The sequence below is a fragment of the Sardina pilchardus genome, chromosome 2 (genome assembly GCF_963854185.1).
Source record: "Sardina pilchardus chromosome 2, fSarPil1.1, whole genome shotgun sequence".
In the NCBI taxonomy this organism is placed as follows: Eukaryota; Metazoa; Chordata; class Actinopteri; order Clupeiformes; family Clupeidae; genus Sardina; species Sardina pilchardus.
In genome coordinates, this window is record NC_084995.1 from 9310595 (window position 1) to 9336735 (window position 26141).

Below are 26141 nucleotides of genomic sequence, written 5' to 3' on the forward strand. Positions count from 1 at the left end.
GTGAAAAAACGGACTGGCTGAACTGTAACTATTTGTTGAAGTTATAGCCTAATCTACACGGACTCTGTCATGCTGCTGTTGATGTGTTCGCGCCTGCTTAGAGTAATTTAGGAAATGTTGTAGCCAAATGAAACAGAACATGGTCAAAAATGAAAATGTTCTCTAAAAAGATGCTAACGTGAGAAAGAGTAATTAGAAAATGATACAATGTTGCGCCAGTCAATCAGTGGGACATGCACGCACGGGTCTTATTTTGACGTCTCGTAAACATACATGCATGCATGAAGGCATGCCAGGGTTGAAGATGATGCTCTACTACTCTACTTGGCCGTTTTCACCAGACCAAAATGGACATTTGAGAAATTGTTCTACACTGTAGTAGTTTGTATCTTGTAGGCTACAGAAGAAACACGTCTATGATTTCCGCTCCATATAGGCTTGCACCTAAAAAGTTGTGCTGTGTTTTGCAGTTGGGAATATTAAGACCATTTCTTGTCATTCTGCCTTAGTGTCGTCTACCTACTGTGCCTAATCTGGGGTAGAGAAATCAGCCTGTTCTCCGTATTCTGTCTACTATGCGAGTCATTGACACAGAGATGTGCAGTTGGTGAATGTTGATTCTGTTGCAGGAATGTTCAATCTGAGCTGGGCATCATCATGGTCAATTTCTGAACCTTAACTTTAGTCTACCATCCAAAGCCAACTATATGAAACCATAAAGCATATGAGCATATCTAGCGTTAGACTTTACATCGATCAACTGTGATTATGCAATATAAGTGAAGAAGAGTCATATTTACCAAAGAAAAACTGGGCTGAGATGGCTCCTCATGTCCAAAAGCATGGTGTGATGACATCATTAAGTTCACCCTGAACTAACATGTTTTTAGAGGAAGACACAGACACAGAAATCAAAATAGGCCCCTTGACAGGTTAGTTTGAGAAACTGTTGTTGTAAAAATACTAAGTCTTGTAGAATGTGCAAATACAAGTATAACATATGTTTTTTTTTATTATTATTATGATCTTTTCTGATTTTTCACAGCGACAGGACATAGATGTAGCGGAATCATGTGTGCATGCATTAAATATCAGTTTGAGAACGTTTTACTTCGGTTCTCAGTAGCAAATGAGGTCTCTGTGGTGCAGCAGTGTGCTATTGCATAAGACTCTCGTTGGATGTGAGCCCATTTTAATTTCTTGAGTAGCGGCAGGCTGAGGAGAGCAGAAGAGGAAGTGCTGTCAGTGTGGCAGGCCCTGTTCCCTCTGCAGTGCTGGGTTATGTGGGATAATTGTTACTGCAGTGCAGTGTTGCTCCTGGACTGATCCAGTTATTATTTTAAGGATTCAGTGGAATGCAATGCAAGGCTGAGCCTTCAACAAAGGGACTTATGGGCCTCCCTTTGATCAGGCTGTCAGGTACAGCAAAAGTGCAGTGCATCAAGCACTCTCCTCATCAAGGCCGACGTAGAGGTACAAATAATTGTGAAATGTAAGAAAGGAGGGTTTTGTTGTAAAGTTTCTGCTGACTGTCAACCATAGTTGTGGTGGAATTCTAGGAAAATTCAGAGGCCCATATTATTGTTTGAGATCAGCACGCAGCATAGGTTCTTTGTCGTTCGTAAGCTATTGTGCATCATTATTGATGGGACTCTAGCTTGGCAGTGGACTCTCAGCTCTTGCGTGACCCTGTTTTCCCCAAGGGTGTAGAATATCGGAGTGTCATGACCCAATGTTTTCCTGGATCGATGGGCACGAGGCATGGGACTGGTACAGCTGGCATTACTGATGATGGCTGTGTGATAAACTGCGAACAACATGTGGAACCAACTCTCTTTATGGTAGGCTGTGTCATGCGGACAACCTGTTTGTTGGCTGACCATTTTATCAAGTGAAATGGTCAGCCAACAAACAGGTTGTTTTTTCCTGTTCCACCAGCAGAGGCTGTCAAAGTGTAAGAAATGTTTACTCTTCCAGTCAAAATGACAACTTGCTATAAGGTACTATACAAAGCAGCACTGCTGTCCTTTTTCATTGTGCCTAAAGATAGTTTAAAGACTGTTTATGATGTGCATGTGCAAACATTTTTAGTGTATGAAAACATGATGGAGATGTGTTTTGTCTGAGGTTTATGTGTCTTTAATATGTGTTCACAGCTACATACTATTGTGATAATACAAATGTGGTGTGAGGTTTCATTTAGTTTGAAATACCGAGGGCAAGTTATTTACACTGAGATGCATGTAGTTTGCTGCCATAGCCAAGCCAGTGTCATCAAAGATGAAATGAAAGCTGAAAGTCAGGATGCACTAGTGCCTCTGTTTACACAGGTCAGACTGTTCGTTTGTGTCTGCCAAGTCTAACAGTAGTCACAAATAGCAGGCATATCTATGTTAGGGATCAGTATCAAACAAGCCTACCCAGGCGTGCAAAAACAAAACAAAATAACCACCACCCAAAGTCTTATTGGCACTGCTGTAAGCTTGACAACATCCTAATTTGTGTCTTTTGGTGACAGTGAGCAATGTTTGGCTGTGAAGGATTTTCTTTTTCTATTTTTTGCAATGCTCCTACCTGAAACACAGAACTGTTTAGTGCATATCCTGGATGGCTTTGTTCTTGGTTCTTCTTTGGTTCGTTATTGTTGTTGTTGTTGTTGTTGTTGGTAGTACTTTGTTATGGTAGTATCCCACACCACTCACCTATAGCAATAGCACAAGGATTCTAACACCCGACCTGTGTTACTCTAGCATTAAGCGATGAGTTCCTCATAGCTTTTAATCAAAAGTTTTCATATTTTCATTGAAGTCTGGAAGATGTTATTCTCTATAGCATGTTAATGAACAGGGAAATCATGCTTACGCTCCTTGTTGTTTATAGCTTTATGGACTCTCGTATAACATTATGACTGAAGCACAGATCCAAGGAGAAGAGTCCGTCAGTGGCATCCTGTTTTGGTGAAACATGGCAGCGGGTGCCAAGAGTCTTGTCATTGTTCTTCCTCGGCCTTGACTCAGTGTAAAAACAGAAGAGTCCATCACTTTGTCAGGACTCCAGTGTGCACTGAGAGCTATTTTTGATAGATTTCCTCTCTCTCTCTCTCTCTCTCTCTCTCTCTCTCTCTCTCTCCCCTCCCCCCTCTCTGTGTATTTGTAAATATGTTTACGGTTTGGCTCACATGCATCAAGAGAATATACTATGAGCATACAAATCCTATATGCACTCACAACAGTCTCTTGGTTAGTTTCATGGTTAGTTTCATGGAATCAAACACATTTAGAGGGCTACTTTTGTGCGAGACATTTTTTAGTTTAGATGGTCATATTGCCTCAGTTGTAGACAAGGGGAGCCGTTAATATTTTACTTGCAACTTATTCCTGATGCCTGTTGTACTGCTTCTTGTGGTGAGATGTCTACGTTTCAACAGGCTGTATCCTGGGCGATAGCAGCCCCCCCACACAGTCCGCTTTGTGTGACTCAGCGATTCCTAGTGGCTGTTGGGAGTCTGGGACAATCAGCCTGTCCCTGTGTTACAGGCCCAGAGGGAGCGACTCGGAACAGTGAGCGGCAGTAACCGGGCCCCTGCAAGGAGCCCAGATAAAATCACACATGTTGGTTATTTTGGGAATTAATTCTTTATGTTTATGCTTTATGTTTTATGATTTTATAATAGTGTATCAATCTCCTTTGTCTGTATAATATGGGAATATTGCACACAATACACATGGAGTTATTTTTAGGATGATGTTTTTTCTATGGATATCTTGTTCAAGTTTGAAGTTTCTATTGTCTTCATGCCATGCCTTGCCCTTGTCACATATCAATATGTGATTGATGTGTGTTTTTATACATCTTTTGTGAATCCAAGTAGCTTAGTACTGTATGTCCATGTCATAGGCTTGTAGCCTATGTGAATAGGAAAGGGGATCATATGAGTTATCAGCATTCATGTTAGTGCATATGATTTTAGACTAGGCAATTAGATGGATTACTGCTCATTGGATATTTAAACACGGCAAAGCTTTAGCTTCTGACCTCTTGCCCTGATCTAGGGTTAAATACCACAGTTGGTCCCCGCCTACAAGCTGTATGGATTTTACTGATTGGTCGCCACACTATAATGACAGCACGACCCTCCCCCTCGTGTTCGAGTACTGACAGCTCGCGCAATCCGACGTTGTGTTTGCTACGACGCACATTGTGCAGAATGGAAACGATTGATTTTAACAGTTTGTCCTGACGGTCCTCCCTACTAGGCGACACGCAATCCGGAAAGCTAGATAGTGCAGCCATGGAGTTCACGTAAGTGTTTACTTTTTATGTCGGGAAAGGAAAAGAGCATCTCCGCCGTGCCTTTTTTCCACAGCTGATGTGATGCTGCCAAGACTGCACTTTAAACTGTCAAGATCTTTATCGCCGATGATCACCTCCGGCGAAGTAGTTATAATGTTTCAGTGATCATCATGTGTCGTTTGTAGTGTGTGAACTTGTAACGAAGCTCTCAAATCAACAGGAAATCACAGCAGTTTCGTTGAAGTTCTACCACTACAAAAATGCGTCAGCCTTTCCCCTGTCGTGCAACAAGGTTTTCGGTGCTGAAACATCAATGCTCAATCCTCAAATTCTTAAAAATAACGGATCCCTAAGGATAGCCTTATTGGTAACCATGCCAGCCTTTTGCGTATGAGGTGAGGTTAGCTTACCATTGGATTCTCGGAGTGGGTGCTACAATTAAACGCACATCACGACAAGTTGTTCATTTCAACATGAAGTGCACATAAGCTACCATTTTGGAGGGATAAACTGCTGATTAGTTTGTTTTAAGTAGGCCTAACTAATAGTCAGTACTGACATCGTTACCTTTGTAGCCTATTGGGCTAGTAGTTTTTGTGTGTGACAGATTATAGGCTTATAGCAACATTTAAGATAATAATAATTTTAAAAATCCAATGCCTGATGGTTTCGATTAGCCTGTAGAGGAGCCATCTGCCTTTTAATTATGCTGTCGTTTAATGTAACTTATCATTGCCCATCTAGCCGACTTGCCACCTGTTTGCCTGACTCTTTAAAGAGCAACGTAGCTGGACACCCCTAGGCCTACCCTAGGCTTACTGTAACTCACATCATTCTGTAGCCTACAATTTAGGCCTGATTCATTTAACCTAAAATCCAGCCTACTCACTGAATAGTAGGCTATGGTAGAAATCGCACCATTTTGCTGTCAGGAGAATAATTCCAGAATGATTGTTGCTGAATACATTTGTTCTCAGACCAGACACTGTTGAATATTGTGCGCCAATTCCCTCTGGTGTAGCTTTCAGTGACGTTATCTTTGTGGACAGACTACAACTGACGCCCACACTGGGAGACAGTGCTCTGAGATATGGTGAGAGAGAGAAAGGCTAAGTACTGTATGAAAGAGGCTGCTTGAGTAGGGTTGTGTGTGTGTGTGTGTGTGTGTGTGTGTGTGTGTGTGTGTGTGTGTGTGTGTGTGTGTGTGTGTGTGTGTGTGTGTGTGTGTGTGTGTGGAGTTATTAATTGCAGATGCTTGCTATCTGAAGAGAGTCCTGACGTGGAGGCATTTCAAGATATCCTTGTCAAGCCTCCTACACACGTGCTTGGCGGAAACATCATGCCAAACATTTGCATTCGCAGTCCTCACAACACAGTGCAACACATTTCCACTGACAGTGAATCTCTGTTTCTTCATTTATTAACAATATGGCTTCTTTATATATTTGTAATGATTCTTTACATGGTCTTCATTCACAGAATGCCAACAGTATACCTGTGAAGCATGTTGTACTCCTAACAGCGTGAATCAACAGCTCACTTCTCACTTACAGTATCTGTCAACATTCTGTCACCACCACACAGGAAAAAGACAAGATGCCCTCATTTTTCTTTTTTGATTTGCACGCAGGGCGGAAATAAGGTGGAGAGAGCTGAGCGTGTATTTTTAGTGCCCTGCACGATATGGGCATGTGCTACATCCTCATGTTGGGGCCTCTTCACTCGAGAGGCCTCCGTGGTCTCCAGAGGGCTGAGGGAGACAGCAGAGGTCTCAGTGTCAATCGATGCAGGAGCAGAAGAGCTGCCCCGAGATGTAGCCACTTAAAGGAGTGAGAAAGCATCACATCAGCTCACACATACTGTAGCAGCAGACGTGAAACAAATCTGAAATGCTGCAGTTAACAGTCCATAGGCTTGCAGGATTTGCACAGCAGTACCACATCTGTACAAATGGCACATGTTGTAAGTTCACAATCCCAATTGCAAGGTGCTCTTAAGTTGTGGTGTAGTATTAGAGTAGTTAAATGTGCATAATAAGCCAATTGACATTATCACATTACATAACTGGATAACCTTCCCTCCACCACAAACAAATGCTCTCAGATGCTGCATAATGACAGTAATTAACATTTAAAGTTAGTTTAGACATTTGATGTTGTGCATGGTTTTTATTCACCACACATTATATTGTAACAGTTTAATTTCAAAGACTGCATTGGATCCAGACATTGACTTGTTTGGTGACCACAAGAATATTCCTAGCAGCCCATAAAGCCACTGAAGCGTCACTGTTGTGTTGGCACAGGCAGGCAAGTGGTTCTGAATGAAGGTTTTGCGAATGACCTCTCTGTTGGTCAGTAATAGACGCAATAGTCCTCAGCAACACTAGCTGGACAGCTGGCGGAAAATGAACACAGCTCCCTAAGATGAGGTCACCACCAGAACAGTCGATGCCATCGCCACTAGACGAGTCTTTGTGTCCCTCTCCCTCTGTTCATCTGAATGGTTAATCTGTCCTTGTGCAACAATGGCTTGACCATTGATCATGGCCTTACATAGATGCCTGTAGTCATCGTCTTTTCAGGTCATAATCACAGTTGACTATAGGGGAAGACATGCACCTCATCCTGCACTTCATCCTATACAGGAGCCTGCACTGTTACTGTGGTTCCTTGGGTCTTTATGTCTGGAAGGTCTTTATGCAAGACTGTGGAGGCACACATGTGCTGGAGGCTGCAGGGACTGGGGGAGGGGACACATAGGGCCACACGGCAGTCCTCCGCCATAATCCTCCATCACTCAACATATAGATCTGCTGATGAGAAGTGCTGTGTGTCTGTGTGTGTGTGTGTGTGTGTGTGTGTGTGTGTGTGTGTGTGTGTGTGTGTGTGTGTGTGTGTGTGTGTGTGTGTGTGTGTGTGTGTGTGTGTGTGTGTGTGTGTGTGTGTGTGTGTGTGTGTGTGTGTGTGTGTGCGTGTCTGTCTTAACAGAAGGCTTACCAACATACATGGGAAGCTTGCAGAGAATAAAATAATTTTCCTTTGTATACATGTGCAGATCTTAAACCCCCAAATTTCATCCAACATCCATGTGATTGATGTTGGTAGTGCTTTGTTTGGGGGAGTGTCTGCATAATGTTGAGCAGAGGCCACCCTCACCAACCTGCAGACAGACATAAAAATCACTGGCTTGGATAATTTGATGGACAAGTAGCAGGCATGCATGGATGACTGGGTCTGCCTCTAATGCACAGCAAATTATCTGTAATGGCCCCCTGCTGTGTTCTGAATTTAAAAGTGATTTTTGTAGCTCGCATTACCATCTCTACAGCTATTCTGTTTGGTTGTACATTTGAATTAATTTCTATTTTAAATGTACAAGGGGTTGTTTCTGATAGCATGATAATTTAGCACCATATTTCATGAGCACGGTTCAGTCTACGCTGTAATTACAGGGTAATTGTTGATATTGAAAAACACATGCACCTTGCACTTTATTAGTCTGTCCCCCTTTAAGTTAATTTGTTCATGTTTTTGTCTCAGTGCAAAACTGAGCAGGTGTTGTTTTGTCCATTTGAGCTGATGGGGAGCCTGATGGTAATGATGGTGATTTCAGAGCAGAATGTGAGCCCCTGCTGTTCTGGAGAAGGGAAAGGCACACGCTTCACATCCTCCCCACTTGCACCTGTCTGGACCGGTGACGCGTACACAATCTAATTCATGCACTTCTGAAGGACTGCAATCAGACTCTCCCTAGGTTGTGTGATGGTAGCTTGTGGCCGTGCTATGCAGGGCCTTGTTAAAAACATTAAGCTGTAACGTTCATGTAAGCTGAGATTTTGGAAAGTGATTGTTTATGTAGCGTGACACTTAGTTCAAATGAAGTTGAGGTGACTAGTGTCCCAGTGTATCATAATAGCACTGGCCTGTCATCCCTCCCCTGTGGTGTCACTGCAGAGTTTTGCAGTGTGTAATTTGTGCAAGTGTTCCTGGAAGAGGAAATTGTGCGTGTGTCTTATGTGTGGTTCTAAATATGTGTGAGGTGAGGTCATTTATGGTGTGCGTGTGTGTGTGTGTGCTGCTTGTTTGTTTGTGTCTGTGTGAGTGCATGGAGTAGACTCAGACTGTGCTCCATAGCTCTGAGCTGAGCTGTGTTCAGCCGCTGAGGCGTGTACGGTCCCTCATAAGGAGGCCATTAAGGAGGCGGTGAGGATTCCGCTCCCCTATCCAGGGCCTCTCTCAACCCCTGGGAGCGTCCAGCCTCCCGGCCTCAGGCCAGCGCTCGGATTTCAAGTGTGTGTGCACCGCAGCCTCCGTCAGATGGGACACAGCTGCATGTGAGCGGCCGCCATGTGATGGGACCGCGGAGATGTTTGATAGCCCCTGTGTGACATTTCAGCAATGCACTGACGTCACTCATGGCACGGCGCCCCCACTCCCCCCCCACTCCCCACTCCCCCAGACTCTCACCTCTTGTTTATGTTTTTAACAGTGGTCAGCGGTTGGCCCGCATCGACATTGTAGTTGTTGTCATCCAGTGTGTGTGACTGTGGCCAAGGCCTGGGTGAAGCAAAACAGCTGACCTCAGTGCTCTAGAAAGTGCTGCTGTAGTGCTGGAGAGTGAGCCTAGCATAGCATAGCGATGCAGGACCGTGAGCTAGTCACACCTATTAAGACAGCTGTAGGCCTAGGAAGGCTACATCTGGATTCACATAGAGAGGGTGAGTGTATGTGTTATGTTCTGTCGTAATGCCTTGCATCATTAAGTAAAAACAGATGCACAGCAAAGGGAATGGAGTATCCTGGGCCAAACAACTGGACAGAGCTGCTTTTGGTGGAAGAGTTTGGTGGAAGAGTTTCAGTGACGTGCAACAGTTTATTTTACACCGTTATATGTGTGTGTGTGTCTGTGTGACGTGCAAAAAAGTCAGCTTGTCAGCTTTTCTCACAGTTAAACTGCAAGGTTTTGAATTGCATGTTTTGATAAAACAAAACTGTTGCCCTATTTGCTGTTCTGTGTCACAGATCGTAATCTAACATATTTTGTTCTTTGGATATGTGCTCTCTGTGAAATCTCAACCGTACAGACGGTCATTGTGGAGTCTATTCCATTTCCTGCCATCCGTCTGAATGTCTGATGTTACTGAGTGCCTGTTGTTGTTGCGTGCAGTAATTGAAGTGACTCTCCACCATTGCCCATGGGACAGCTGTACCCCAGTGGACTGGAGAGCACTGTTAGACTAAAAAGTGTTTTTTTTCTCTCAAGCTTACTGTGTTCTTTTTATTCTCAATCTCCCTTTCTTGCTGTCACCTTCTTACTGGAGGGCTAGATAGGGGCTGCATGCATGGCCCTCTGTGCTTCTCTCTAACTGGACTGAGCGGTGATGTAATAGTCAATCTGGCGTCTGGAGGGACGAGGGGAGGGGAGGGGAGGGGAGGGGAGGGGCTTTAGAGACGGCGCCCTCACTGGAGTTCTGTCTGGATCAATCGGCAGAGGGAGACGCCTGACCTTGGACCAGTGATAATTAGTGCATATCTCAACTGTGAGGTCATGCCGTGTTGTGCTTTATTCTGTTCTGTGAATGGCTGCTCCTACTGGCCCCACAGACGTGTGCAGTCCCTGTGCACAATGTGGAACTAGCCTCCTCACAAAGCCTGGCCATGCTTAATCAGTCAGCACTGTGCATGTTTTCAAAACAGCAGATTTGTCTCCCAATTTGTGCTGCATGGGGACAGAGGGGGGAAGTGATTAATGAGGACAGTGGGCCTATTATCCCAAATCAATCCAATCCCAGTGGATAAACTCAGATCATTCCTAAAGTGCCCCATACTTCCTCTCTCTCTATGAGTGCTGAAGGGGACAGTAATGTCTCCTATGACATACATTTCTCTCTCTGCTGTAGAGGTCTCTCAAAGTCTCATATTCCACACAGACTATTGATTCTTGACTCAAAATGTGACACATTTTCATTCTTATGTGTGACAAAGATAATAAATCTTTGTTCTGGGTTATGATAGGAGGCGTCACATTGCATGCTTCACATTTGCATAAGGCATGTCTTAAGGAAAGTGACTGGAATGTTTTCAATATGACAGACTTTATGTTCAGCTGCCACAGGCTATGAAATATCCATTAGACATGGAAGGTAAAACCATGCCCTGTTTCCTTGGCCGGCGTGAAAGCGGCCATGAAGTCACTAATTGATATTCCATGCATTTGGAAGTCCTGTTCTGGGGTGATGTTCCATGCTTTTGGAAGCCATGTTCTGGGGTGATATTCCATGCTTTTGGAAGCCATGTTCTGATTTGCATGTTTGCGTGTCTTCTCTTGCAAAAAGGCATCCGGCTGTGTTTGCAAAATCAGAAACCTGTTCCCGTGTTGTCATGTTGCATGTTGGGTGTAGTGCTCTTTGCCTCTGGCGTCTGGTCAGGGTCTGGTTTAGTGAGTTTCAGCTCCAGTGTGAGCTGTCACAAGTAACAGACACTGTAAGCCAGATTGTTTTGGTATCGCTTGTCTGAAAATAAATTGTTGGTGCTTTAAGGGAGTATTATTATGTGGCCTGGTGATGATTAATTGCTGGTGGAGGACTTTTCCTTTGGATAGCCATTTCTTTTGGTAAGCCATTTGTTTTGGATATCCACTTCTTTTGGTAAGCCATTTGTTTTGTTATGACTTTTCTTTTGGATAGCCTTTTCTTTTGTTCCTCAGTGTTTTACCTGTTCTGTTGCCGTATGTTCATTATAATCAGTCTCTTTCTGTAGAAGGCAAATCTCAACCGAGTGGCACTCCCACGAGCCTCCCCCTGCGTTGTACTGACGGTAATGGGTTATTAGAGGTCTGTCCGGAGCTAATGCTCTAGGTGCAGGAGACCTATTGATCCGGACACACAAGACTGGCCGCTAGAGAGAGGGCTGTGGGTGAGGCAGAAGGCAGATTGTTAGGAGAGTGGAGAGGGATGCACTGCGTATGTCTCACTCAGCTGCCAACAGTAATTTTCTGTTTTGGTTAGTTGTTTGTCATCTAGTTGTTTTGCTTCCTCTACTCTTCACAGGTAGGTTTAGTTCCTAGGTTGTGTTACTCATAGTTTGGCTTTGTGTTCAGAAGTGGAGGCTCACTGTGTGTATGGTGTGGATGTGTGTGTGTGTGTCTGTGTGTGTATCTGTGAGTGTGCATGTGTGTTTCCCTGGCAGCAGTGCAGTGAGTCAGCAAGACACTGCTTGCTGACAGCCACTGCACCCCTCCCTCTCTCTCTCTCCGTGTGTCTCCTGCATCTTGTCCCTGTTTAATCCTTCTCTCTCTCATCCCACTGGCTGGCCCCTAATCTACGTAAGCTGATGCCCGCCCTCGTGCTCCAAATCTCAGCGCTTTGCCACCGCTGCTGCCGCTGCTGCTGCATCTCAGTCCCAGAATGCACTGCAGGTATGCTGTAATGAGCTAGCACTGACAGGGAGGGAGGGGTGAGAGTGGGAGAGACTGAGGGAGTGAGAGAGAGAGAGTGAGTGAGAGAGAGAGAGAGAAAGAGAGAGTGTGGGGAGGGGGTTTGATGAGCTTCACTTGGCTGGGAACTCATACACGCATGACTCTGCTCCTGCCCTGTCATTAAGTCCCCCTCTCCTCTCCTCTCCTCTCCTCTCCTCTCCTCTCTCCACCTGCTATGTGTGCTCCTCCGCTCTCTGGCATAGCCGCGTGTGAATCAGCTGCTGCCTTCACCATGCCCCGTGCTGGCCCTTCTCCTGCCAAGCGAGCGCGGGCTGCTGTTTTCCGAGGATGACCGGTGGCTGGTAGGGCTCTGTTGAATGCCTGTGCGCCGCGGGGGGCACAACCTCTAATCGGTGCGTTGCTCCGCTCGCTGCTATTGCTGTCATGTGTCCTGAGCCCACATCAGCTCAGTTGTGCAAGTTTATCTTTTCAAATTCATTTGACGAGTGACGAGTTACAATGCTGTTAGGTGATATCGTACGGATGATGTGTTTGCGTACTGCGGCTTAAACAAGTATTTAGATGACTCACGTCGGTGTTGTATACATTTCATTTATTGGCCTCGGACTGATGGTCTCTGTGTCTTACAATTCATAAAGAGGTTATGTAATTATGGTTCTGAGTCTTCTGTGACGACATTTTTATTTGAGAATGAAGATGGAGTGTTTTTTTAGGATCCCCTAGCTGTCTTACGTAAAATATTATGTAATCAATTCTGTCTACGTCTGAGTGAGAAATATGGTGGTGGCAGAGTGCAAGCCCACTCACCCAGGGCAGGGTGGAGTTCATCTCATCTGCTCATCCTTGACATGCTATTTACATTACAACACATGCTGTTCATCACAAATGATGCAGGAAGGATATTCACCCTTTCTATTTTTATTTTCTTACTTATTATTCAAGCAATATATGAACATTTTTGTTGGAATCTCTCCTGGAATTTTTCTCCTTTTCATTTTCTTCTATATTTTGTTTATGTTTTCTGTGAACGTAGTGGCACGCCTTTGCTCATTGGACCTTGGATGTACTACTGTAGCTGTCTTATCCCAGGAAATGAAAACATGCCAGGGCTTTTCTTATGATCCTCTTGTCACTGGAGGCATTTCAATATTCAGTCTGTCACTGAGTCCAACTAAGCCACCTGCAATGCACACAGCCACCTGTTGAGGCAGTGCACCTCAACTTATGGAATGGCTTGGCTTGGTCTGTGCCACCACTGTCATGAGACACAGTAACTTTTCTATGCATATATGTGTAATCCCTATTAATGATTTCTAAAATAGTGACTAGCAACTATTACCACATGCTTTGTTTAAAGTAGATGAAAGTTATAGTTATAAAAAATGTGTTTATCGTAAATAATTTGTGTAAAAGATATAGTTGTGTTTCATGTGAAATCTAACGGGTCTGGGATGCTTACAGTGAGCTGAGAGAGCAGCCGCAGGGTCAAGGGTCTCGTCACGTGGCTCTGTAGGTCCAGAGGTGAACCTTCTGTTACTATGGCAACGGCGCCTTCTCTCGTGGAGAGATCTTTCAGAACACCGTTGTGGCCCCAGGGGACTCTCCTGCAGCGCTGCCTGTGTCCTGTATCTGGGCCTCGCCCTGACCTGAGCAGGCGGGCTGACACACATCGCTGTGCTCTACCCAGATGCTGTGCTGCAGATGCCAAACGTCCTCCCACACTCTCTCTCCCACTCTCTCTCTCTCTCTCTCTCCCACTCTCTCTCTCTCTCTCTCTCTCTCTCTCTCTCTCTCTCTCTCTCTCTCTCATGGCAGAGTTGTGAAAATGCATCTGATTCCTGAATATGCAGCTGCAGTGGGGAATAAGACAGGCGATGGTGATAAGAATAGATACTTTAGCCCTGAGCTCTTTCTGCACATAATTACTGTTGCGTCTCTCCATCTTGTAGTGCTTCATGTTGTGTGGAGTGAGAAATAGGGACTCAGGATGAGGGAGCAGCAGTGATGATGGATGAGCAGCACAGCACAAAGATGAATGGGCAAGGCACTGCAGGCCTGACCAACGTCTCGTCCAAGTGTTAGTCAATAGATGTCTCACTGATGATTGATGATGATACCAACCTTATTACAAAGAGCAATGCTATACAATCTTGCATTCAGCAGCAATCATTACCAGTGAACTGTTAGATGTTACATGGATAAAGTGCATGTATGGCAAATAGAACTTGGGCTACTGTAGTACCTGGGTGTGCAGGTTCCAAGTAGGACATGTATGTATGCATTAAATTATTCACTATGTTGAAGTTGCTTAGAATAGAACACTGTGCTGTGGTTGCCCTCATATCGCCGAGTGTCTTCCAGTAGCCTACCTGGAGCTCAGGTTTTTGGTGAATCTGAAGAGCACTGAGCAGAGTCTGTTGAAGTGTCCTGAATGTGATGTTTTTTTGCTGACATTATGCACATTGTGTATATCATGGGGTGCTGTTTATTCCATCAAATATTTATCACTGAAAGTGCTGTTTTAGAATCCTCTGGGATGCCAGCTAAAAGCCTGGGAAGAAAACAAGAATGCTCCGGTGGTTTATGAAATGATATTGTTCGCTTTGATGAATGTAACCCTGCTCCGAGAAGAGAAACCCACTGCTCTAAGATGAACTGAGACATACCCAGGGGATAGGGGACAGGGAGGGTATACTGTAATCACTTGACTAGGCACGTTTGTTTCACATCCTTGAGTTAAGATGTTGATTTTGTCCATGTAGACAAATCTTAATTGGATTCAAACGGACAGTGTTCTTTATTAATATGAATGAGGCTCTTGAGTAAAGTACACTGGGAATACTGTAGGACTTTCCTTGCACACACAACCAGCTCAATGTGGCTTTTTAGACTCATTTAACTACACACCAGCCAGACACAAATATGAAAGTGCTCAAAGCGGCCAGCTGGAGGGAGCTGAAGGGCACTGCTCCCCTGTCCAATATAGGAAATGGGACAGACTGGTCCCTATGCAGCACATGTGCTGATGGAGTCACAGGAGTCCCAAAGAGTTCCATTTTAGGACAAGACTAATTTCATTTAATTGGACTGTCTTGCTCATCTACAGTGCATGATGAATGTTGTCTTCTTGCATTGGTACTTTGCTTCTGCTATCAGCTATCTGAAAAATTCTACAAAGGTCTACTCCATGATGTAAGCTGAAGTTGTGAAGTTGGATCAAAATGCATGAGCAAGATATAATGAACTGCTTCCCACTGATAAATAAATGGTTAGATAGATAGATAGATAGATAGATAGACACTTGAATAATCCCAAAGGGAAAGTCAAATGTCCAGCTGCTTAGTACTACAATGATGCAGGTACAACTACTATGAAAGCACACCAAAGGGTGAATAGGTTCAACATATATAAACATCTCTGAAAAGAATGAAGTGCAGAAGGGTGATCATAAGCCCTCGCTTCTCAGACATCTGCCGTTAAGGGCCCTGGTGTCCCATCTGTGCTCTGGTGTGAAACGCTTGATCATTTGGGGGCACAGACAGGCCGCTTCCTCAATGTGCTCCTGGCAGTATAACAGCCTTTTCTCCCTCTTTTTGGTAGCGCTCAATGGACATGACCGCTCTGGTATTTTCTGGACCCAATTACTGGAAGGCGCTCTTGTGTGCTGGTGCCATGACCTGAGTCTGACCTCTCCAAACTCCTCATTTTCTCCCCTCTTTCTCTGCGCCTGCAAAAACTACAGTGTGGCCACTGTGTTTCCCTGAAAGACCGCAGAGTGAAAGAGAGCATTCCAGAGTGCTTGGCAGTACCTGTGAAAAGCCTGAACACAATAGCAGCTCACTTAACATCTGAATTAGTCTTACAGAGCATGTACGATAAGTATGAAAAACTCCAGCTGTTATGTTTAGAAGGCGCTATATTGTGATGGGATAGTGATGTGTTTATATTGTGTTCTGACCATGCTGTGCTGTGTGCTGTGTGCAGGGTGTGGGCAGAGAGACTGTTGGACTCCAGCGCCAGGGCTTTAGGATGGCCAGTGAAGGTGCTGCTACCCTCCCCAGCCCTGTCGTGCGTCAGATTGACAAGCAGTTCCTGATTTGCAGCATATGCCTCGATCGCTACGACAACCCCAAAGTCCTCCCCTGTCTCCACACCTTCTGTGAAAGGTAGTCCACCCATCTCGCTCTCCTCAGGGAACTGGAGAACTGTATCCCTCTGACTTGTTTTTCCATTCTTTTATGTGATGAAATATCTGATGAAAATGTGGAATGTAACACTTTTAACAACAAGAAAACAAAACTCATCTGATTTTAGCGAATGTATAGATTTATTGAAAATACATGGTTCATCATGAGGTCAGGACAGAACTTGATTAAATATGACTGATCATTGAGCCTCAATGAACATACTGTAAGTAGTCTGCAATTCTACAGTAGAATTTCTAGCATTCCAGCAGGATAGAGGAAAGAGTCCAGATAAAAGCGATTGCAACTTCCTCCAACAATATTTGTCACTGTGCTCCATGTTGCTTTTATAGTCATTTCGGAAGCATAGCTTTTCCAAATAAGACCTTATCTATATTCCCTTGTACCCACAAATGGTGCCCCCTCTCACCCCGGCTCTGCCATGCTCTGTGCCCTCAGGTGTCTGCAGAACTACATCCCGGCTCACAGTCTCACGCTGTCGTGTCCTGTGTGCCGGCAGACGTCCATCCTGCCAGAGAAGGGCGTGTCCGCGCTGCAGAGCAACTTCTTCATCACCAACCTGATGGACGTGCTGCAGCGCAGCCCCGACAGCAGCAGCGACGAGAGCAGCGCGCTCGACAACATCAGTGCTGTGGCCACCGGACAGCCCCTCTCCTGCCCCAACCATGCAGGCAACGTAAGACTGCCCCACCCCTCTCCTACCCCACCCCTCTCCTGCCCCAACCATGCAGGCAACGTAAGACTGCCCCACCCCTCTCCTGCCCCCACCCCTCTCCTGCCCCAACCATGCAGGCAACGTAAGACTGCCCCACCCCTCTCCTGCCCCAACCATGCAGGCAACGTAAGACTGCCCCACCCCTCTCCTGCCCCCACCCCTCTCCTGCCCCCACCATGCAGGCAACGTAAGACTGCCCCCACCCCTCTCCTGCCTCCACCCCTCTCCCGCCTCCACCCCTCTCCCGCCTCCACCCCTCTCCAGTCCCTGACAAACTGATTAGGGCTTTGCTTTTTCATGGTCTCAATCTGTCATACTGTACGTCCTGTGCTCAGTGTGTTGTTTGCCTGTGAAGATTACAGGCTGGCAAAGCAACTGTTTAATTTTCTTCCATCATATCCTTTCTAAGCTGCTTTATTTCCTTTTTTCCACATCGATGATCTGGGGAAAAACCTTCAGGGTTGGCTACAATTCCTTTAAATCATTTCAGGGTTATTCATTACCTCAATGTCCAGGATGTCAGTCACATAAAAATCTTGAAAAGGGTGGAAGTATCTGACTTAGCTTAATAGTATACTGTAAGTAGCAGAATGTGAAAATGCACCTGCTGTTCAACAGGTTAAACATCTTACCGACAACACAAATGACAGACTGACAATAACCTCGGCCAACTTGTTTTGAAATTGCTTGTTGTGTGTTTGCGGTTGCCAGGTGATGGAGTTCTACTGTCCCCCGTGCGAGACGGCCATGTGCGAGGACTGCACGAGCGGCGAGCACGCGGAGCACCCCACCGTCCCGCTCAAGGACGTGCTGGAGCAGCACAAGGCCTCGCTGCAGGACCAGCTGGACGCCGTCAAGAGCAGGTGAGCCTCAGGGGCACGCACCTGTCGCCGCACCGCCTCCAGTGACCCAATGTGCTGAGGCCTCACTGTTGACTCTCCTTCATCTTATTACTCAACCTCTCTCTCTCTCTCCCTCACTCTCTGTGCATCCCCCTCTCTCTCTCCCTCTCTATGCATCCCCCTCTCTCTCTCTCTCTCCCTCCCTCTCTGTGCATCCCCCTCTCTCTCTCCCTCTATCTCTGTGCATCCCTCTCTCCCTCCCTCTCTATGCATCCCCCTCTCTCTCTCTCTCTGTCTCTCTCCCTTCCTCTCTGTGCATCCCCCTCTCTTCTTGTCTATAGGCTCCCTGAGATCGACACGGCCCTGCAGGTTCTTTCAGACATCCTGCAGAAGCTGACCCACCAGAAGGCCTCTATAGAGGAGGACATTCACGCTACGTTTGACGAGCTGCAGAAAACGCTCAACGTGCGCAAGAGCGTGCTTCTCATGGAGCTGGAGGTCAACTATGGGCTGAAACAGAAGGTCAGTGGTAGCTGAATATGCTATGTAGTGTAGTGTAGTGTAGTGTATTATCAGTAGCTATCCAGCCTGGCATTCTTCTATTCGCACTGTTATGTCCTAGTTATTCTCACAGGCCTGTTCCAAGCACATGAATTTGTGTTCCCTTGAGGAATGTCACTGCCAACTGAGATCTCATATCCACGTCAGTTATTGATCAGTCATGGCAGCTCTGGACATTGGTTTACATCAGCTAAGTGATCTTCAGCTCTCCTCTGAGGGGATATTCACAATTCTCTTTTTGAGTGAGAGAACACACTGTTTTGTATTTTTGGACACTGATGCTGTGACAGAAGTGTTGAAGGAGACAGAAAAGAAGGAGTTTGAAAATAATTATATAACAAACCTTTCTATTTACATAAAACATATGATTGAAACATATTGTTTGTGGTCAGCATCTTTGAATGAACCTGATCCACATGGGTCTGAAATAATGAATACCCTTACATTTCTTGAATTCTTGAATGTTGCACACATCTCATATCATATTCATCTTGACAGTGTCTCCCCTGCAATCACCTGTGGCTTGTGAGACTGTCATCTATGGTCACGGATTATCTGCAGCTCGTATTTATCCCAGCCACACCAGCCATTTTGGCTCCCTGTGTGTCTGTGGCTCAGCTGTTCTGCTAAACAATCAATGTGAAAGTGAATCTGGGAGCTGAGGCCAGCCTGACGTAATGTGCCAGCCCAGCCACTCACTGTCCCAGAGCGGAGTCCTGGCAGCCTGCTCCCAGTCACATGGTGGTGATTCACCCGGGAGAGGGTGTGCCAGCCTGCCAAGCCAGCCAGCCAGCCAGCCAGCCAGGGCTTTTAGGGTCCTCTTATCTGCACACCTTATATGGCGAGTAAACAGTGACATCTGTGTGTCTGCATGTGCCTGTGAGTGCCTGTGTGAGTGCTCCTGCTGTGCTGCTATTCAGTCCAGTAACCAGAGCTAGGCTAGCAGGGTCAGGTAGCACTGTATATGGCGTCGGTGGAGGACGAGGATGAAGCCAAACAAATTGAGGTGAGTGGCCAGACAGATGGCGTTGGATTTGGTTATCAGGGGAAACGGTTGAGTTGTTGAGCTACTTTGTTGATCTGACACCGATGAGAGAAATCTGATTAAGAGTATGAATGTGTGGTTGTTTTTGGAGTTCAGGCTTCTGTGACCTGTAGCTGGTGAGCGTTCAGACGAATTCATGGCAACAGTGTCCCAAATGAATAGCGGAACTGTCATCTGCTATGGACAGAAACTGCAGTGGGTCAAAGTACAACGGCCCTGAGCTGTCAATATTTTCCCCAGTGCCTCACTGCTGAAGAGAAAGCATGGTTGTGGATTTACATTTTGTTGATTTGGTGTTTTGCATGTTACAGACTTAACTATTCTCACAGTCTTTGGTGAAGAACCTGGCGTTGTTTTTGTGGATTTATGAGATGTTGTGTCTTGATTGCTTCTCTAACTGTTTTTGTAAAACAATTCATCTAAACATCAGTCTGCTGAAGTTTGTTCCAGTGTCCTACCTGCTCTATATCCAGTAAAGCTGAGTGCTAAGTTTGTGTGTGTTTGTGTGTTTGTGTGTGTTGTGTTGTGTGTGTGTTGTGTTGTGGCTGCAGGTGCTGCAGGCCCAGCTGGACTCGCTGCTGTCGGGGCAGGAGGGCATCAGCAGCAGCTGCAGCTTCACGGAGCAGGCGCTGAGCCACGGCTCGGAGGCCGAGGTGCTGCTGGTCAAGAAGCAGATGAGCGAGCGCCTGCGCGAGCTGGCCAATCAGGAGCTCCCGCTGCAGCCCGAGGAGAACAACCAGCTGGACTTCCTGGTGGAGACGGAGGGCCTGAAGAAGTCCATCCACAACCTGGGCGCCATCGTCACCACCAACGCCGTCGCCGCGGAAACGGTCGCCACCGGCGACGGTCTGCGGCAGTGCGTGGTCGGGCGACCCTCCTCCATCACCGTGACGACCAAGGACAAGGACGGGGAGCTGTGCCAGATGGGCAACGCGTGCCTGACGGCGGAGTTGGCGTCTCCGGACGGGGGGCTGGCGGACAGCGGCGAGGTGCTGGACCACAAGAACGGCACCTACGAGTTCCTGTACACGGCGCCGCGCGAGGGCCGCTACACGCTCTCGCTGCGCCTCTACGAGCAGCACGTCAAGGGCAGCCCCTTCACCATCCGCGCCACCAAGTCCACCGACCTCCTGCTCAACGCCAACGCGGTGGACGGCACCAAGAAGCGCCTGAAGTCGCCGGGCAGCGGGCACGTGAAGCAGCGCGCCATCAAGCGGCCCGCCAGCATGTACAGCACGGGCAAGAGGAAAGAGAACCCCATCGAGGACGACCTCATGTTCCGCATCGGTGAGGCCAGCCTCCCCGCTCACGGTTACTCCTGTATTAGGATTTTCACTTTACAGTAGTGTGTGGAGTCATTATTGTTGACTATATTTTGTGTGTGTGTGTGTGTGTGTGCTTGTGTGCACGTGTCCTACGTGTCATTGTCCTTGGGGCTTCAAACTTCAAACTTTTAGCATCAACTGAAAGGAAAATTGTCTTAAGTTAGGATTTGGTGTAGAGAGAAATGTCACTTAGAATGTACTGTCAGGTTACTTTAAGAGATTCAATACAGTCCTTCCCAGTTCCCAATAATTCTATATTTTTCCAGCAACCCTTGGAAGACATAGAACTCACTCTGTTAGTGTCAGTTAAATATTCCGCAATGTGATTTGGAATCGATATGTGTGTTTTCCAGGTACAAAGGGAAGAAATAAAGGTGAATTTACAAACCTGCAGGGAGTTGCAGCATCCTCACTGGGCAAAGTCTTAATTGCAGACAGCAACAATCAGTGTGTACAGGTACATATATATATATATATATATATATATTTAGTAATATTTGTCAAATGTGATGTGCTCAGAGATTGTGCTTTTGATGATAGTAATTGAATAGAGTAGGCCTTTACCAGTGGGCATGCAGAACTGATGCACCATGACTCGGCACAAATAGTCCACATTTCCAGCCCTCAGTGGGTTGCCATGGGAACCAAATTTTACAGCAGGAATTCAATTTCCATACAGGGCTGAGTAGATTAGGCTCAATTTGTATACTTAGTATGCTGTATTGTAAATGTCCTGTACCCCATAAGAGACTGTCTGATAATGGTTGTGGTTTTCTATTAGATATTTTCAAATGATGGACTGTTTAAAAGCCGTTTTGGAGTGCGAGGACGGTCACCAGGGCAACTGCAGCGTCCCACAGGTGTTGCAGTTCACCCAAATAGTGACATCATCATTGCTGACTATGACAACAAGTGGGTCAGCATCTTCTCAAGCGAGGGGAAATTCAAGGTAGGTTGGTCAAGCTGATTACACATCCAAATAAAGTGGCTTAAATCTTCCAACATGATAAAACAGAGAAATTGCAAAAACTTACAGTATATACTAATCAAAGCCCTCACTTATGGTGTGTTCATGTCATTATGGTATACAAACCGTAGCAAATATTGTTTGTCATTGTCAACCCACAACTTTAGCAACAGTAAACACCACATACCATAGAATATACAGTACTGCTCAATTATGCTCTGGTTAATAGGCCTTGGTATTGGTATAATCAAACATTAATGGTAGAAGTCATGTCATCTGCCATAACTCTCCAACTATTTCTTCAGGCAAAAATTGGCTCCGGGAAGCTGATGGGACCTAAGGGTGTGTCTGTAGATCGCAACGGCCACATCATCGTTGTGGACAACAAGGCCTGCTGTGTTTTCATCTTCCAGACCAACGGCAAACTGGTCACCAAGTTTGGAAGCCGTGGCAATGGAGACAAACAGTTTGCAGGTATAGTCTGAATACATGTTTGGTTGTCTCTTTCTGCTCAAGAATCCAATGAGTTATGGAGAACCGTCTAATTTGATCTGAATAGTAAAGGTCATTCTCTCCTGTAGGCCCTCATTTTGCTGCAGTGAATCAGAACAATGAAATCATTGTGACTGACTTCCACAACCATTCTGTGAAGGTAGGCCATAAAAATACCAGCCCACCATACTCAGACCCACAATCATGCCTGAGTAACCGTAACAGATGTCCAGTCACCGATCTTCATCATTCCTTATATTGGCAGGTATTCAACCCAGAGGGAGAGTTTCTACTGAAGTTTGGGTCCAACGGTGAAGGAAATGGACAGTTTAATGCCCCTACAGGGGTGGCAGTAGACATCAACGGCAATATCATAGTGGCAGACTGGGGCAACAGCCGGATACAGGTGAGGGTCACTCGTCTCAAAGGAGTTGATGTAGATGGCGAATGCACATGCGTAGTAGCCACATGGGAGCTAGTGGGACCACTGAGCATAGGAGAATGTAAAGCTAGATCATATGCCTGGAATATTAGATTATTGATAGCGAATATTCACCATCCACTCGGCACCCTTTTCTATCCGATTTCCCCTCTCTGGTCCTAACGGGTCTCTCTGACGCAGGTGTTTGATGGCAGCGGCTCCTTCCTGTCCTACATCAACACGTCGGCGGACCCTCTGTACGGCCCGCAGGGTCTGGCCCTCACCTCCGATGGGCACGTGGTGGTGGCGGACTCGGGGAACCACTGTTTCAAAGTGTACCGCTACCTGCAGTGACTCATGCCTTTCAGCCCACCATCTCACACCCACCACCACCACCTTTCCTGTCTGTTTGCACTCTGCCAGTAGGACGCCTCCGCCGATCCCTCTGCACTTCTGCTCTTTACCCATTTCAGCAGGACCTCTGAGGCGCCGTCTCAGTAGTGGAGGAGGTGCCCTGAGAGAGGTGCCTGGCCTGACTCAGACTGGATGGAAACGTGTGCCAGGTTGAACATGTGTGAATGCATTAGACCCTCGAAATGATCTGCAACATGCACTAGTGTGGAGTCTACAGGGAATGAGCAGAGCATTCAACCCAGTCTGTCTCATCTACTGAGCTTTGTAGGCACACTACTGTATGACATTCCCTAGTTATTTTTAGGAGAGAAAATTACTAATAACATCACTTGCTAAGTCTTAAGCCATTCTTGTGTTACAGACCTCCTACCTTCTATCACCAATGATATCTTCAATCCTTTAATTTGTTTACCCCAGAGAACAAGGACGATTGGAAAATTCTTTCTCAATTTTGATACAGCACTTACTTCAACAAAAGTGATAATACATCAAAAAAGACAAATACTGTAGATCATTCAGTAGAACACACCTAAAATAGGCAGTGAGTTTTCTTTCATAATTATTTACCGGTACTTCATATTATGTTAACTTGGAGGCTTCCATCTAAAAAAAAACACATGTAGTTCAATTCTTATTGAATACTAGTAATGTTGAATTGGTAGTGATAGTCACAAGTTAAATATTATATGTAAGTAAATGTAAATATATTGTCTTTGGTGGCAGAAGAAATATCTGGAAATCTGGAAATGTCTGGAAGCCAAAACAGAAGACACAATGTGGGCCATTTGCAACCCTGTTAAGTTTTTATCTGTTTTATTATGTTTTACTGGACACCATTTGTATGGGTGGAGTCTTACCCGTCAAGTTTTAGTTTTTCTCCAACGCCTGGTTAAGACTGGAAAAGCATAAGACAACATTTCACTGGCCCCATCTCAGATAGATAATTTCAGAGGAAGTACAGCATGTTTAAAATACAAGTGTTGTCTTTTGTGGAACCACTGTACTAGCCACACATCTGCATGGGGTAAACACCTGTCACATGGGGTGTTCTCTGTTGTTAAAATGTACAGTAGTGTGCACTTTGGTTTAGTTCACATGGAAAAGGGATTGCTATAAGCTTAATATTTCTGTTGCAGGAGAAGGTTGATGTGTGACTGAACATGTGTGCTTGAGTGGTTGTGCACATAACACCATTTGAAATGCAACTGCAATATGCAGCCAGCAAGTGAAGCACTTAATGTAGCTCTTTGTCAGATGCAATGAGCACAAGCTTTCTTTGAGGGGAGCAAGGTTTTTTTGTCAAGAAGCTGTATAATATGTATAATGTTTGTGATAGAATTTGATTTAAACAAGCAATAGTGGTTTCTTTCATTACTTTATGTGACATAAATGATAAGCTATGACAAGTGATCATGGCTTACAGAACAAAACTGTCTGGGACTGAAAAAAGGGACAAGCTATCACTTCTACTTTTTAAACTGGTATCAGACATGCACTCACCAACCACTTTTTTAGGGTATACCTGTTAAACTGCTCATTAGCACAAATTGTCACGCAGTGGATCTCCAGAGTTTACAGAGAATGGTTCGAATATCCAGTGAGCAGCAGGTCTGTAGGCGAAAAATACCTTGCTGATGCCAGAGGTCAGAGGAAAACAGCAAGTCTGGTTCAAGCTAAGAGAAAGGCAGCAACATTTGGTCAGCATTGGGCATAAACAACATGAAAACATGGATCCATCCTACCTGGTATTAATGATTCAGGCTGGCGCTTGTAGAGTAATGGTGTGGGGGATAGTTTCTTGGCACGATTTGGGCCCTTTACCAATTGGGCATCTATAAATGCCATAGCCTTCCTGAGTATTGTTGCCAACCATGTCCATCCCTTTATGAGCGCAGTGTGCCCATCTTCTGATGGATACTTCCTGCAGGATAATGCCCCATGTCACAAGGCTCAAATCGTCTCACACTGGTTTCTTGACAATGACCATGAGCTCTCTGTACTCAGATGGCCTCCACACACCTTTGGGATGTGCTGGAATTGGAGAGTCGCATCATAGATGTGCAGCCAACAAACGTGCGGTGTCAATATGGACCAAAATCGCTGAATCTATGCTGCCAAGAATTAAGACAGTTCTGAAGGCAAAAGGGGTCTGACCTGGTACTAGCAAGGTGTACCTAATGAAGTGGTTAGTAAGTGTATTATTAAGATAATTTAACAGGGTGCAACTGTAGGAAAACATTTCTGTACATTCAGTCTGATTAATTACAATAAATGAATGCTTCCTATCACAGGAAGTAAAGTGAAAACATAGTGTGAAAACATTTTGAATGCATACATTGCATGTGTATATTGGTTTTCTGCACTGTAGGATTTTATTTTCTTGTTAAATTATTTAATCTCATGATTGTGTACATACAGTGACTATGATGCCAAATGAAAAAGTGCCCACAGAGATGTTGATTATTGCTTCCCCAGTGTTCAGGTCTCAAGTTTGTGTGAGTTTCATGGAACTTTTTTTTAATATTAAGATAAGTCTGTGTGACTTGATGTTATTCGTATTTTATCCTTTGTGTTCTATTTTAAGACTTTTTCAAACAACTGTTTGTCACCTATGGTAGAATCAACTTGAATGTTGCACATCTATCCTCACACTCTTTGAAACACAGCCTTAAAATAATAGGCCTACATTTTTCACACATTCCAACTTGAGAGTAGTTCTTACTGACATACATAGCACCACTGGAAGCACCAGTTGTGCTGAGAGTCCTCACAGACGCTCGTAGGCTGTAGGTCATAGTCCCCTTTGGCCATATTGTGCTTGCAGTGTATGATCACAACTACCTTACAGTCTGACCCATACTTGCTTTGTCTCCTTAGCACTCTGCACAAAAATAAATAATGCAGTCTTTAAAGGTTTGTCTTGCTTTATTTGCAGTTTGTTAGGCTACTTGTTTTGATTGTTTGTTTGATTTATTTGTAGTATTACTCCTATCATATTGTAGCCCTGTCTCAATTGCTCACATCTGGGATCACTCATTAGTCGAGTTGTATCTTATCTGGGTACTCACAACATAGCATTGGTCCTCTTCTTCACAGTGCCCTGTAGTCCGGGAGCCAAATGCCATAATTTAGGTGAACCTGGTTTTGTCGGTTAAAGTTTTTTTTTTTGCAGAATCTAGTAGACTAGGGGTACCTCTTTAAGATTTAAGAGGGTGCCCGGTGATATCCCTTGGGCAATTTCGTATATTAAGCCTTTCTTGTCCAATGTGTTGACTATAAGGCGGATATACTACAGGTGAATAGGGTAAAAAAATTAACAAGCAGATATCACTATGAAACTTCACCAGTTGATTACTTAGATCAATATGAAAAATAAATGTATTACAAGTTTTCTGAAATGTAATGTTTGAATATGCAAATT

At 45.2% G+C, this 26141-nt stretch overlaps 1 protein-coding gene across 4 annotated transcripts; it reads left to right on the plus strand.

Annotated features, from left to right (window-relative positions):
- The first annotated feature begins 4176 nt into the window (after positions 1 to 4176).
- On the plus strand, positions 4177 to 25632 carry trim2a (tripartite motif containing 2a). 4 transcript variants are annotated; one of them, XM_062517592.1, is made up of 12 exons: positions 4177 to 4302; positions 15718 to 15899; positions 16377 to 16614; positions 17365 to 17516; positions 17837 to 18017; positions 19653 to 20388; positions 20780 to 20883; positions 21208 to 21375; positions 21699 to 21867; positions 21975 to 22045; positions 22151 to 22291; positions 22508 to 25632. In XM_062517592.1, exons 2-12 carry the CDS (start codon positions 15763 to 15765, stop codon positions 22658 to 22660), a joined length of 2250 nt encoding a protein of 749 aa, XP_062373576.1. In that variant the 5' UTR covers positions 4177 to 4302; positions 15718 to 15762; the 3' UTR covers positions 22661 to 25632. The 4 variants fall into 4 exon arrangements, with proteins under 4 accessions (XP_062373576.1, XP_062373567.1, XP_062373584.1 ...); XM_062517583.1 differs by lacking the exon at positions 4177 to 4302 and adding an exon at positions 11949 to 12125; XM_062517600.1 differs by lacking the exon at positions 4177 to 4302 and adding an exon at positions 15489 to 15603.
- The last annotated feature ends 509 nt before the right edge of the window (positions 25633 to 26141 follow it).